At 45.3% G+C, this 15,074-nt stretch overlaps 1 protein-coding gene across 4 annotated transcripts in view; it reads left to right on the top strand.

Moving 5' to 3' along the window:
- LOC135238164 (LIM domain and actin-binding protein 1-like) overlaps nucleotides 1-15,074 on the top strand; it is a 37,228-nt gene that overhangs the window by 5,606 nt on the left and 16,548 nt on the right. For 3 of the 4 annotated variants that reach the window (XM_064305876.1, XM_064305873.1, XM_064305875.1), the window contains exons 2-3: nucleotides 10,763-10,917; nucleotides 13,480-13,525. In XM_064305876.1, the coding sequence (XP_064161946.1) occupies nucleotides 10,796-10,917; nucleotides 13,480-13,525 (168 nt within the window). In that variant the 5' untranslated portion in view covers nucleotides 10,763-10,795. Of the gene's footprint in view, nucleotides 1-3,109; nucleotides 3,278-10,762; nucleotides 10,918-13,479; nucleotides 13,526-15,074 lie in introns of those variants that run through there. The other variant, XM_064305874.1, reaches the window with a different exon arrangement.

The following is a 15,074-nucleotide window of genomic DNA, read 5'->3' as shown; positions in this document are numbered from 1 at the left end:
TGTTGTCATGCTAAAACTAAATTAAGGATGTCAAAAAAATGCATGTTGAAATGAGATCAGATTAACTTTATTACCCAACAGAAAGTGAACTTGCAGCTAAATGGTAGTGTTTAGGCTGTAGCACCTAGCACACATTCACCCTGAGCTTTTTTTTTTTTTTTAGACAAAACGTTCAGGCTATTTACATGCAGATGATAAACAGACCGTAGTGCTATTTGTCTTCTTTTGTTTGTTTAAAAAGTTGTGTCACTGTGAACTGCCGGAGCATAAGAAAATAGACTAAATAATAAAAATGGATTAAATTTAATAAGTAATAAAAGATTAAAGTAAATCATTTGCAGCCACAAATACCCTTCTAAGTTCAATTGCTAATCCATTTTATCTCCACATTTTTTGTTTTTTATTTTGGTTATTTTGTTCATGACTGCAAGATAAGACAGACCTCCAAACAGGAGTAGGGGGGGCATTAGTGGACATCAGGTCCTGGAGCACAGACAGGGCCCTCTATTTGCTTCTGCAGTGGAGCCCGGGGTCTGTCGATAGGGAGTCGCCGGCTCTCGTCTCTCAGTGCTGACAGTCTGGTTTGTGCAAAGCCCATCTTTACCAGCATAAAGGCACCGTTCATTCCTGCTTACCACCAATGACTCATCCTCCACTGCGCCATAGAGGACAGAAATGTCTTCACTGTGGCCTCATTGCCTTTCATGAATCACGTATTCATCCTGACTGGCCAGGACCGACGTTAGGAGTCGCTCACAAGTCGGGCATGGGGTTACTTATAGGATACAGGATGAGGCTGTGGATAGTCTTTTTTTTTTTTACATTTTAGAATTGTGGTTGTAGTTGGTACAGCCTTTGCGCAAAAATAAAACGTGTTCAAATGGATTCTGAATGAATAAATTGTAAAAGAAAGACATGCAGTGTGAATGGGTTCCAGTACAGCTATTCACAGGTAGGTGAATGTGATATGAAAGCAGGTCAGTTTCAGAATATCAGCCATGTTTCTGGGTTCCAGATGAGATTTTGTTTGTGTTGGTGTGCTGCCGTGAGCTGTGGGTAATGAGACAGCCCTGGTAAATGTCAACAAGCAAGCTGCAATGCAAACTGAAATATCGTGCAAAGGGAAATTGGGTACACCCTTTTGTACTGTATTTTTTATTTTTTTATCCCATAGCATTTTATTGAAATTGTAGTGTTATCCCTGGTCACCTGGTCAAATTTCCCAACAATTGGCTCTGCATTTGGCCACCTAATCATTATCCTCTGCATCTGAATGTTTGGGGCTTAATTTATCTTTTTATGAGACAAACTCTGCGTCTGATTCTTTGACAAATCCAATACGTGCAACATTTGATAATAGTATAGTATCAAATCTAGTATCAAATCCGGGCCATGCCAGTGTCAACTGTGGCCGCCAGTCCAGCAGGGACACACACAATTGCCCCCCCCCCCCCCCCCCCTCAGGGTTTGGAGAGTTTTATTGAACCGGTAATACAGAATCTTGTTGCTCAACAGTGACCTCTGCTGGTCGATCAGGCAGTCACGCCTGTCCGAACATTGAGTCTTCATCCAACTCATATACTGTATGACCAAAAGTATCTGGACACCCCTTGGTCTGGGGCTGTTTTTCATGGTTTGGGCTAGGCACCTTAGTTCCAGTGAAGGAAAATCTTAATGCAATGACATTGTAGATTCTGTACTTCCAACTTTGTGGAAGCAGTTTTGGGAAGGCCCTTTCCTGTTACAGCATGATAATACCCCCGGGCACACAATGAGGTCCATATAGAAATGGTTTTGTCAAGATCGGTGCAGCTCTACTGGCTGAATGGAAGCAAATCCTGACGGAAATACTCTAAAATCTAGTATAAAACCTTCCCAGAAGAGTGGAGGTTGTTATAGCAACAAAGTGTGGACTACACCTGGCTCCAGTTGTCATTTTGGGAAATGCAATGGAGACTTCTAAAATCCCATCAGAATTGAACTCTAAAATGACATCAAACAGTTAAGCCTGCAGCTATGTGGACTGAGGAGCTGAAAAGGCAGCCTCATTAAGATCAGGTTGGACCTAAGATAGGATGCTTCTTTCCCCATTCAATATCTGTTATGTTCTTGGGAAGCACCGGAAACTCCATAAATTCTCACAGAATTTATAGCACTTACAAAAATTTGAGTGAATAATTTTAAGATAAAAGTTTGATTTGGGTGAACTGGGATCAGGGTAATAGCTTGAGTCAGGCAAATGTGTATGAGAAGTTTTGAGGAGGGTGAAGCAGGTTGAAGGTATGGCAGGATTTGACCTGTTGGTAAGGGTTTGGGTTAAAGAGATGGATGAACGATATGGTTAAACCTCAAAGTTTTGCGTAAATGCTTGAGGCGTACAAATTGGGTTTGAGGTAAGGAGTTGAGCTGGGAATGTAGGGTTTGCGTAAGGAAGGAAGCGTCATTGCTGACTTGGACAATTAGAACACCCATAGGGTAGAGGCTACAGTTATCATCCCAACAAAGGCCATTGTGTTGATGCATACGCGAGCAGAAAGGCAGTTGTGTTGTGCAGTCTGGACTGAAATGCTGAACCTCTCATGCATTCAGAGCCACCAGCGTTTCGTCCTGCAGGGGACACCGCAGAGGCCCCTGGGGAGGTCTCCTGTCTCCAGGTCCAGTTTCGCACTGCAGAGAGAAACGTGAGCCGCTGCTCCCTCCTTTTCTTTCCTCTCTCTTCCTCTCCATCTGTCCCCCCTCTCTCTGCCATTGCTCTCCACCATGAAGGCACTGAGCTGCCACAAGCTCCTCCTCTATTTTTGGCTGAGTGGGCGTTGGGTACTAAAATATTAATTTAAATCATTAGTGACTTGTGTAAATATGTACAAAGAAATGGCTCCATGTCAGAATTTACATTGGAGTGTCCCGTTGGTCTTCTCTCTCTCTCTGACACACACACACACACACACACACACAGACTGTGCATGGGGGAGGCAGCTGCTCACCTGGCAGCAGGTGAGAGCCGACGCCTTATTGGTACATATAGTCACATGGCTTGACTATGGCTCTGCCTGTGCCCAATCCCCGCCCCCTTTCTCCCTCCCTTCCTCCCTTCCCCCGGCACACACAGTGCAACAGGTATTGCAAGGTTATTTCTAAACCACCTAGAACTGAAGAGGAGAACGAAGAGAAAGAAAGAAGACACAACCAAAGGAATGCCAGTGTGAACAGGCAAGAAAACAAACAAGCAAAAAAAGACAAGTAATAAGCGCACACAGGAACTAGAGAAGCTGTAAAGGTGAGTGCAAAGGGGACCGGTTACCTCTCTTTCACGCTCCGGGAGACTGTTTATTTCCGAACGGTGAACCAGGTGAAATGTTTCCGGGCAGTCGTCGCTTCTGACTGGTGGGTGTTATGCAACCCCGCGATACTCCTACTTTAGCCTTTTTGGGGATTCCGTTAGCCAGCCCTTTGTGTCAGCTGGGCTCTGTCCGTGTAATTTTTGTGGACTGTAATTAACAGGGTGTCTCTGCGAAGGTGCCTGCCGATTTAGCATTATTTAGTCACTTGCCTTGAAACCCTAGAAGGAGCAGGTCTGGTGGCACCACGACACCTGATCCACTGCTTCGGGTGACGCGACGGGTCCACTGTCCACCCCGCTCTGGCCGTTCGTCCGTCCGTCCAAAGGCCATCTTTTGGTTTCTTTCTGTATGCCGCAGAGCAGACACACACCTGGGGGCCTTGTTTACTTTTCAAATCACGTTGTGTGGTCTTTTGCATTCTCTTCCTTATTGCTAGCCTGTGGGCAGCTTGTCAGCTTGTCTGACTGGTGGTTTTTTTCCCCTTCAGTTTTCTGACTACCTCTCCTCTCCATAACTCCTAGGCATACGTTCGGAAATTTCCTTTCACTTTTCCCCTCGTTTACAATACTCTGTGTTCTCTGTATTTGACATGTATTTGACACTTGCCCTATGTGACACTGTTCAGTGCTATGAGGCTGTTCGCTGTTGCTAGGTTGTGGTCACTTAGTTTTGATGCAGAGAAAACAATGCAAGGTGGTAGTGAGATGAGGTTGGCACGGAAGAGTTTAAAACTGCTGCTCATTTTACCATTTCAGCGGCCTTGTGATTAGAACTGGATGAAATAGAAATACAATTGTCATAGCCCCTTTTATACAATAATACTATGGCCAAAAGAAATTAAATACGTAAAAATTTGTATTAATATAATTTATTAATAAAATAACTAAATATTAAATGTATAACACACACAATTACACAAAAAGAAACCGTCAACCAGTGAGAAACACAACTCAATGGTTAAGCAAGTGGATAATAACAGCCAGTTTAAAAGGCACATTTTTAGCTGTGATTTAACATTGGTGGTGAGTGCCTGATATGGTATAGTGTTCCGCAGTCTAACCAAAAGCACCCTCACCACTAGAGTGCCTATTCCGGTTGTTCCTTCTCTTCCTATCCAAACCACAATGAACGCCTTTGAAGTCATCCTAAATTCCTCTCTATTGTTGATTGCTATCAGTCATAGCTGTGCACTAACCAGTCAATCAACTTTTTTACCAAACTTGGTTACAGTCACAGTAGTGCAGGATGTGTTGTAGTACACCATCCAGAGAGAATTACTAAAACTCAAAGAACTTCTCCTGACCCCCTTACAAGAAGGGATGGAATGAGCCTAGAAGTCTGTAAAAATTTGCCCATGTCATGGACCAGTGTAAACTGTGGTTAGAAAGGCTACATTTGCCAAATTGTTGATGCACTGTAGTTGTCTGTGGACTGAGAGAAAGAGCGAAGAAAAATATACCTTCAGAAACTCATACAATGTGTAATATTTCTCCCTGAATGTGATATGTTGAGATAAAATGAGAATGACAAAATTTCTTTTTTCTCACCAGGAATGCTTCCAGGAAGTAGTTTTATGTTTGTATTTATAGTGAAGATTGAGAAGTAGTAGTCATACATTTCCAGCGAACCTCAGACCACAAATCTGTTGGGGCATGTAGTACAGAGCTTGGTTTGGACGTATTACCGTATCATGCTGGACAAGATGTCTTAAAGGCAAAGATTTTCTTTGGTAGCTTGGAATGATCATGTGAACAATTATGTACACTACGCTAGGTGTCTGCGTATATTATGTTTGTGACAGGTGATGTCACTGTGACATGCATATAACAACATTGACAAATTTAGTTTTGAGACGATAAACTGTTAAGTTACAGGAATTTGGAGAATCCAAATCAATGATATGGTATACTGATGCAACAAAACTATTTTTTTCTGTACATGGACAAGCAATATATTCACATTCTTGGTTTTGTGACAATGGCTGTTATGATCATATTATGATAATATCCTAGGATATCAACATATAACTCTGATTTATTTGTGAAATAAGAAAACTTCACTCTTGAAATATACAATTCTAAATTGTTACAATATATAGAAATATATTGTACAATATATGAATTGTTTCTTTGGTCGTTGTGGGTTGTATTTGAATCAAAACATTATAATGTTAATGTTCAGCAATAATAATGATATATTGGCAAATATTAGGAAATGTGTTTGGAGTGTCTGCATATATTCAACTACTCTGTTGAAAAATAGTATTCAATATATTACAGTCCATTCCAATACATGGTAAAAACGATTTTGTTGCATACAGGTGTGTTGTCTGCAGTACCTAATTTTACATTTCAAAATGCATTGCTTTGGCCAAATTGTAAACTTGCCTTCTAATGGATGAAGTATTAAAGTTTATTCATGTTATGCAATCTCAAGTTTAGAGGTTGCCAAGGGCCACAGGCTTCTTTTTGGTGCTGAGAAGCGATTCTAAAATGTCCCAGTCAAAGTGTCAGTAAAGATAGAAAATGGACCTGTCGCCCAGAATTCCTGGAGACTTTCGATCAGATCTCAGCAGTCTAATGCATTCAGATTTTACAGGATAAACATAAGTCAGCATTGACCTGATTCTTCACTTCAGGTCACCCTGGTGAAAGATTACCTTTTTAGCTGTTACAGAACACTTTTTCCATCATTTGTTTTTGCTGAGAAAAGGCCCTTTAACGATACAAAAACTTTTAATCCTTAATGTTTCATATTGACCTTATAATCTTTCCAAAGTGATTTTTTTTAACCAGTCAACCCTTTGAACCAGTATATTGTTGGATAGTTTGGACATTCAATGTCTGTTTGTCTATGTGATTACAATTATACGGTGATCACTTGTACATTTGTGAGGGTCTTTTGTTGATCAGGTTTCCTTTGGTCCTGGGTGCTCCTGTGCTGAAGGGGCTTCCTGTCCTCAGGGTGGGGTGTGTATCTGAGGTGGTGTTACACAAGACGGTGCTTGTGCAACTTCCTGTTCCATTCAGTTATCTGGCCAGGGTCCGGAGAGAGTCTGCTCAGCGGCGCTCCCCGACACCTCCTCTCAGACCCTTCACACCCGCGTTACGTGACCCGTGAACTTTTCCCCCCCGGCCTCAAGTAGCGCAAGTGCGTAGCTGAGTTTCTTCTTTGTGTACTTTCAATTTTTTCAGGTTGTATTTTTCTTGCTGGCAAAAAAAGATAAATTAAATAAACAAGGTGGCGGTGGAGGGGAACCGTGGGGACGTTCTGCTACCTCTGGAGAGCGGGAATGAAAGAGGAAATTAAGGAATGAGGGTGGCTGTTTCATGTTACTTACCGCAGGGGGTGAAGCAGATTGTTGGGAAGCCAGCTCTCTTGTCACTTGCCTTTTGATATTCTTTCTGGTTTTTGCTTTTCAAACTGTTTCTCCTGCTTTCCAGCAAGTTCTTATTGCATGTTTCATGTGGACTTTTCTCAAGGGGCTAATAAGTCAGTTTTCGTGCGTATACTGTACTTTGGCCCTATAACCTTAGAGAACGCGTGCAAGCACACCACAAGAATAAATATTATTCCATTTCTCTTGGTTGGCCAATCCATTGGAATGTGACAGGTATTAGGTACATTTTGGAAGCGGTGTACTGTATGTACCCTGTAACACTTGAAGGGGAGCCCTCAGAAAAAAATATAACTTCCTGCAGTGTTTCATACCTTGAAAAACTTGTTTTTGCATGTTTCATAGTACATCTGAATCGAAGCAGTCGTGAATGTGAAACCAGTCCCGGGTACAGATTTCTCTGCATTGCATGTCCACATAAGATTTGGAATTATTTTTGCTTAAAATGTCAGTTTGAACCCGAAATTAATTGACTTGCCTTGTACAATGGGAAGATTGCTTACTAGTCTCAAGCCACCTTTCATTTCTCTTTGAGAAACCCTGTTTTCATAGGCTTTTTTTGTATCCAGGCATATACAGGGGTTTTACTGAAATTCAATACCACCAAGACAAGCTAAAGAATCTGAAAGATTGTTCTGGCTGGGTGCTTCAGGGTGTTCCCTTCACGTTATTAAATGTTAGCTCTCAGGAGGAACACCCAATTTAAAACAAAGGCCTAGTGAAGTAGTAGGTCCATGTGATTAGCTTACAGTACCTGGGATGAGCCCTTTGCAGAAGACCTACAGAGAATGCTCAGTTAAACCTGAGGACAGGAGCTGCATCCCCTGGAAGTGGGATGTTCTAGTGCACTAAAGGTTGAGCCATCCCAAGTCTTGCGTGAAGGTGGTTAGCGCAGTGCACGAAAGCTGCTTCTGGTTGTTGCACCAACGGGTTTATCGTATAACCTGGAATGGCTTAGTCTGCTATGCAGTAATAGGACTACTGCTACTGCCTCGAGGATTTATGGAGGACTTGGGCTTATAACTGGGGCCAGACCTGGGTCAAATACGTATTTGTTTTGGATTCAAATACTTTTCTACGCTTTACTGATCTTGTCTGGTGTGTTGGAACCAATGAAATACTCTCAAAAAGTGCAAACCCCACCTTCTGGTCATATTGGCAGGCTTAATTACAACAGGCAAGATCAACTGAGCACAGAAAAGCATTTTAATCAAAAACAAATACGTATTATGTTGGACGTTTTATTGGCAGCAAAACAGTATTGAATTATGAACAACAATATTCAAAGTAAATAGCTGCACCCTTTCACTGAAAGGCTTGGAGGTTTTTCTTTGCCGACTACTGTTCAGACCGTTTGTCGTTTAATACAAGATCAGAGGTGTACTCTATGTGGAAGGGAGGCTCTGAATAGCATGATTTGGGAGTTTTCGTCGTGAATCAGTCCAGTCTTTTGAGCGGAGTGGCGATGCACGTTTAACCTGTCTTATAGGGCTAGGAATTTGATCGGCTGCCACCCAGACACAAGGGCTGCAGCTGTTGAGGTTGATACCCATGTGACCTCTCCCCCCCCCCCACCCGCGGCCCGGAGTGTGAATGAGTCAGCTGCGTCGCAGGTGCGCGTTTAGCGAGCACGGCCTGTGTCAATACGGAAGCAGGACTTTGGGCGTTCACAGTGCCCCGGTGCGAGTTGGCTTGCAGTTCACAGTGGTCTGGGAATCGCGTGAGACCGGTGTCCACCTCCCCCCCCCCCGCCCCCCTTCCCCAGGCAGACCTGGAACAGAAAGGCAAAGATATCCAAAAAAATATCCAAAAGATATTTGTATAAATGATTGATTCTTTCCCTGTTGTGCACGATGGGGCATCACATGGTTCTAAAAACCGAGCAAAACAAAGGAAAAAATAATTTGTTTGTTAGTGAAGAGGCGCACTGATTTTAAAAAATCTTTCTCCTGACTCTGTGCAAAATACACATACTGTACATGGTTAGGTTGAGCTTGCGCTCGGTGCACCCTAACGCCACGGTCGTCTGTGGTCCTGCCCGTTGTGTACCGCTCCTGAGCTTTTGTGAAAATTTTGTTTGCTTGACCTCATTCCGCTCGCCTGTCTTTTTCGAGCTCGAGCCTTTGTCCGGCAATCAAATCGAGCGCACAGGTCCGCTGCATCGCCCGCGCGTCAGCGGCGTATCGGCCAATCGCAGATGAATGGGATTTTAAAGGCGGCTTCCGCCTCCGCCCCGGAGACCGCTGACACGCCTCTCTCTGGCCAGCAGGAAGCTGCCTCCTTTTTAAAGGGGAGTGACGTCTCTCAGGCCTTATCGCGCCGTCGCCGGCCGGCCTCAGCGCGCCGCTTAAAGGTCTCTCCATTGTGCGGCGCGGGGGCGGGCGGGAGGGGCTGCCGTCATGTTCGGGAAACAGGGCGACGGTTACAGCAACCAAAAAACAAAAAAATAAGAAAAACCTGACTGCACTGTAACTGGGAATAGACTTGTACACCCTACACCACCCACCTCCCACCCCCCCTTCAGTCTTCGTACGAGATTACGCGTAAATGACATCGCGGGTAGGGACGCGTGTCTCTGCTTGTCCGTCGGCTCCATGCGGTCCGCGCCGGGGGTGATCCGGTGACGCCGCGGTCGTTCATCACGGCGACGGGGCTTATCTGCGGCGGCCAGCAGGGGCTCGTTCGCGACGCTCGGGGAGAAACGCATTCGCCACACGCACCGACCCCTTTCAGTCCCTTTATTTTCCCTCTCCTTCCTGCTCTCTTCCTTCTCCCCCTCACACTGTTTCCCTCTCAATCTCTCCTGCTATTTCTCCCTCTCTATCCCTACCTCTCTCCCTCTCCCTTCCTCTTTCTCTCCATTCGTCATTGCTTTCAGTCTCGTCTTCCCTTCCTTCCTTCTCCTTCACCCATCTGTCTCTTAATTTCTCTTTTCTTTCTCTCTCTCTTTACTTCTGTCCCTCCATCTCTTGCTCACTCTTTATCTTTCTATCTCTCTCTGTCAGTACTCTGACTTTAACATGTCTTTTTCTCTCCCTCTCCCTCTCTCCTCTCTGACTCTCTGTTGTGGTTTATCCCATTCCATACCCTTTGGCTAGTCAGCATGCTTATTCCGCAGGTCACCATCAATGTCACCGATGATAAATGCGATACTCCCTTGATTCTGTGCCAGAACAGCATGACATCCGATACAGCGCTCCCAGGCCATCTTAAAAGCTTGCACGTACACGTGTATATCTCATTACTCTGGCCTAAGGTACAAAACGTACCCTCATTAATATCTGTCGATTCCAGGTGGTCAGATTCCCGCAGACACTCTCTGGTGTTGGAAAGACACTCCTTCAAGATGTTTTAACGACGAACTGTACTTTCGAACTTGAATACAGTTTCTTGTTTTGATTGTCCGTCTAGCTTTCCCTCCAACCCCGGTGCCTTGAAAGCATTCTCTCTTACTCAGGCTCGACTGGGCGTGACTTCAGTCAACCTTTGTCATCAACTTCAACTCCCAATTAAATGCAAGTGAAACAAACACAACAAAAGTGTCAAATGCAGTTAAAGTGTTTGTTGATAATGGTAAATAAAAAGTAGCTAATGGTAATAAAATGATGCCGTCTTGTACCTCAGTGAACTCTAATGATGTATTCCTGTTAGTTATTGGAGAGAGCACAGGGGCCACTTGAAAGAGAATAGCTGTTGACAGGCTAAGTCTGTCCACTGTCCTTCTGTAACTTGTCTGTGTTGGTGCCCAGCCGAAGTGGGAGGAGCCTAACTCACAGGAGTGGAACAGGAACGATGTGGAATGTAAAAAAGTAGATAACAGATATTTTTTAACAGCATGTTAAAGGCGAATCGAACGCCTTTTCCTGTTGCGTGAAATTGGATTTTTTAAATTTTATCTTAAGCTGTGACGGTACACTCTAGAACAGATAAAAAATGAAACGGTACAGATGTTTCTTTTTCAGTAGAAGCAATGTTTGTGACCCCCCCCCCCCCCCCCGGTTCCCTGTGTCCCCTGTATTCCCAGGGATAGAGGGAGAGAGAGCCACGGGAAGCAGTCATGGAAGCCAGTCCGTTCAGCCGGAGGCAGTGGGCCTCCCAGTCCCTGCGCATCACCGCCAAGGAGATGTCGCTGGTCAGCACCCGCGGGAGGGGCAACGCCATCGCCGAGCGCTTCTCCAAGTGAGTGTCCCCGCCTCCAACGCACGCCGTTTCTGAGGGACGGGCAGCTTTACACTCCGTTAAACACCAACACAGTCGCTGAGCACATGAGCATGTTAGGGTGAATCATGAGCGAGGAGGGTTGTTTTTGAGGAACAGGTGGGTGCGTGTTTGCTCATTCTCTGAATACACACAACACACACACAAGCACACACTCACACTTCATGAGAAGAACAAGCTCACATTCTCTGTATACGCGCACACACACACACACACACACACATGCTATGCACATTCATGAGAAGCATACACAGGCTCGTTGATCAAATCCGCCACTGCCGTTCCAGACAGTCACATGAATAGACAGCGTTTTTCACAGACACACACTGGACGCACACACACTGGACGCACACACACTGGACGCACACACACTGAACACACACACACTGGACGCACACACACACACTGAACACACACACTGGACGCGCACACACTAGACGCACACACACTGGACACACGCTGAACACACACACACTGGACGCACACACACTGGACACATGCTGAACACACACACACTGGACACACACGCTGGACACACACACTGGACGCACACACACACACACACACTGAACGCGCAGACCGTGTTTGGCTGAGGCTGAGAGAGAAGGTGGTGTGTCCTCTTCAGGAGAAAGGAGCATCGCTGTGCCTGTAGACCAGCTGAGTCTTTTGGGCTTGGTGTTTTTGGGAAACACTCTGCGGCGTCTGCTCTGGCCTGGAACAGATTCAGCCCTCCTGCGCCAGCGTCCCCTCCTCACACCGGGGACACAACTTCCTTTCATCTGCCGACTGAATTTGTTTTCCTTCCCCATTTCTTTCTTTTTTTGAACACTTTTCATCAGTAGTTTTTTTTCCCCTTCATTCTCCATTTTGGAATGCGTGCTGCTGTCTCAGACTCACATGTCTCTGCGTGACTAAGTGTAGACTAAAGAAAATGGTAAATTAAATAGTTCTGCTACCAGTGTAGGATTCCTTAGCCTACCAAAGGCCAAAGAAGAGCATCGCACAGCCAGTAGAATGGCTCCCTGATATGTGTGCAGCCAGCCACTGTAGTTTTCTGCGCTAACCCGTTTGCCAGAGGACCACATTTCCCATGCAAAGCTTTCCTGGGCAGGCCACAGGTGTCCAGCCAACCAAAGGGGGTCACTATTGTTTGCAGAATAAGGCGGGGCCTGCTCCGGATGATGTCATAGCCAGTCACGCGTTATCCTGCAGGAATTCCGCTTCACGGTTCTCATACCTTATTCTTTCCCTCTTCTGTTTGAAACTCCCATTCCCTGTTTTTAATCTTTTGTTCTCTCCCTTGAGTTTTTCTCTTTGTTTCTCTGTCTGCTTCTGTCTTTCTCCTTCCATTTCTGCGCCTCGGTAAGCGCTTCTGTCTCGGGCCTTCGTGTGGCCGTCCATCTGTCCGCCAGGCCTGTTGGCAGGACTCACAGCTAGCTCACCGAGTGCCTGGTTCCCTCTCGCTGTTAATGTTTAGCCACTTTTAAATGGCTGTTCAGGGTGAAGGTTCAAAGGTCACCGTTTGTTTTCAGCACGCCCGCCCGGTCGGGGCTCTCAGCCCCACGAACCGCCGTGCGTCCTCGCTCGATCAGCAGCGGGAAATTCCCACCTCTGCCTCTCCCGTTTCTCCCAGCCTCGGGCCTCCTCTTCCACTCCCTCGCTTTTTCCTCTCCTCACCCATCCCTCTTTCTCTCCCCTGGAGTCCCCGGGCCTCGCTGACTGCCATTCCAACCATGACCTCGTCTCCAAAGTTGCCGTTCCGGTTTTTCTCCCTGCGTTAGCTCTGCTGCTCCCTTCATTAAGAGCATCTCGCGAATCATCCGTCAGGCGAACGCAAAACTTCCTGCATTGAAACGCAGGCAAGACCTGCAGCTGGAAAACCGGGGCTCAACCGCATCTCTGCTTTGGCAAGGGCCCTGTTTGGAACACACTATTTGCATTAGGAATAAAGTACTGGTGTTGGGACGGGGAGGGCGGGGTTATATGCAGGGTGATGAGGTCACTCTTCAGTGACAAAGGGACAGGAAGCAATAATAGGGTGCATTTGAACATCTAATTTAAGACTTGAAATTAGGAATCCATGTCTGAAAGACCCCTTAAATAAGGGAAATCAAAAGCCAGAAGCCGAAATATGCAGGAGTGCTGAGGTATTTCAGAAAAGGAAGAACAATAGGGCATTTGCTCTAATACAGACACAATTAAATCCATGTCTCTTAAATAAGGGGTAAATCACCATCCAAGTTGCTGTAGTGTTCCCTTCTGACCACCAAGACCACATTCAGTTTAATTGTGAATCAGTTTAGTGCACTTTACCACCCAAAAGCATGTTAATTTGAAAATCAGAACAAGCTGTGACTTCCTTTTCACAACCACCTCAGCGAAAAGAGGTTTAACAGCATACCATACCTCTGCTTGGCCCCCCTTGGAATGAGCAGGTTAAATAAGCGTTTGGGGGGGGGGTTAATGTGTGCGTACTTCCTCCAGAGCTACACTTCTACCACCACCTCCTGATTTTCTCCACAGGTACCAGAGGGCTGCTGAAGAGGCCAGTGCAGACAAGAAGAAAGCGGTGAGTGTCTAACCGAGCAAAACGGGCATTGTGGGAAGGGAGGCGGGGCCTACCACAAGTGTCCGCGTGGTCTGCCACTGATGCGACACATGCTTTATTAATAAAGGCTGTGAAGTTGGAAGTTACTACGTTACGCATGATCAGAGCTCGACTGATTCTAGTCCGTGACTTTCTTGTGGCCAGAGGTCTGGATGTCTTTCCGTGACTGGATGGTTCTGAGTCCCCCGGTCTAAGTAGCCTCCAGCCACATGTGTGAATCATTTCCTCTCTCGGTACATTGGCTTTCGGTGGGGTAACCTCTCCTGCAGGAATGCTGGGACACATGCCCCCCACCCCCCCGATGCTTGCTGCACCGGAAGGTTCTCCTAATTTCTTTCTGTTCTGTGCTTCTCTCTGTTGTACAACATATGTCTAGATTTCAAAAAGTTTATTGTTATCAGGGCTTCCTGAGATTGGGAATAATACGCCTGTGTGTGTGTGCATGCGTGTGTCTGTGTGTGTGTGCATGTGCATGTGTGCTTTGGTGGAGAGTGAGTCCTTTGATTCAGGTTCATCCATTAAAGAACATCACATTGCTTATTAATTATACAAAACCATGGATCAGATCCTCACACAAAATTATCAGTCACTTATGAATTATATTCCTGAATTATAATCAAGTTTTACAAAATTGTTTAGGGGCATGCTTACGAGTTCCCTTCTTTTAGGACAAATGCAGCCCTCTCAACACACGTCTTACAACCAGCGTGCAGAAGCTGTCGAGATGAACATCCAATCAACTTTATCAAAATGATTAAAGGTTCAGTTTTAACAAGAGGCTCAATACTCTGACACTTGAATTCACATGTTTGTCTATAAGCTCATTTGCATACTAAACATACTAGTTTATAAACAAGTTGCCTTTCTCTCGATTGCTTTCAGATTGATTCTGTGTGTTTGTGTCCAAATGCCCTCTAGCAGTAGCTATACTAATGCCTCTTCACAGTAAATGGGTGTATACAGTAGTTGTGTAATTCCTAAAGCTGGTCAATAGTTCCTTTATTTGAGTTCTATTCTACTGGCTGTCTGACTCATACTGAAAATGGAAGCTACTCTCTGGCCTTTGATTGGTCAAATGAAGAGCAGGCCTACTAACCTTTTAGCTGTTTCCCTCAATCTAAACTCACTTATGAAATAGTTTTCTTAGAATACTTTAAGCAATGGTTTATCAGGTAGTTCAGGTGCTTCAAATTACATAACCATGAATGTTAAGACTGCATGGAAAAATCTGGTTTTTGCACAACTGGATTTGGCCAACAGCTGTAAGCACACATGCATGGATACACGCACATGCGTGCACACACACCCACACACACCCACACACACACACAAAGCAGTCATACACCTGCACACACACACACACAGCAGACACAAGTAGGTCCGGTCACACACTGAGGGCCCAGTCGTCCAAGGCCATTTAAGGCAATTGGAAGGTAGTCAGGCTCTAATCCTCGTTTAGACCCTCTAATCTGCAGGTAATTCCCTTTGGTTTTATATAACCACTCCGATT

This window comes from Anguilla rostrata, chromosome 13, assembly GCF_018555375.3.
Source record: "Anguilla rostrata isolate EN2019 chromosome 13, ASM1855537v3, whole genome shotgun sequence".
NCBI lineage: Eukaryota > Metazoa > Chordata > Actinopteri > Anguilliformes > Anguillidae > Anguilla > Anguilla rostrata.
Note: the sequence above shows the minus strand (reverse complement) of the source record. Positions and strands in the feature narration are given on the sequence as shown.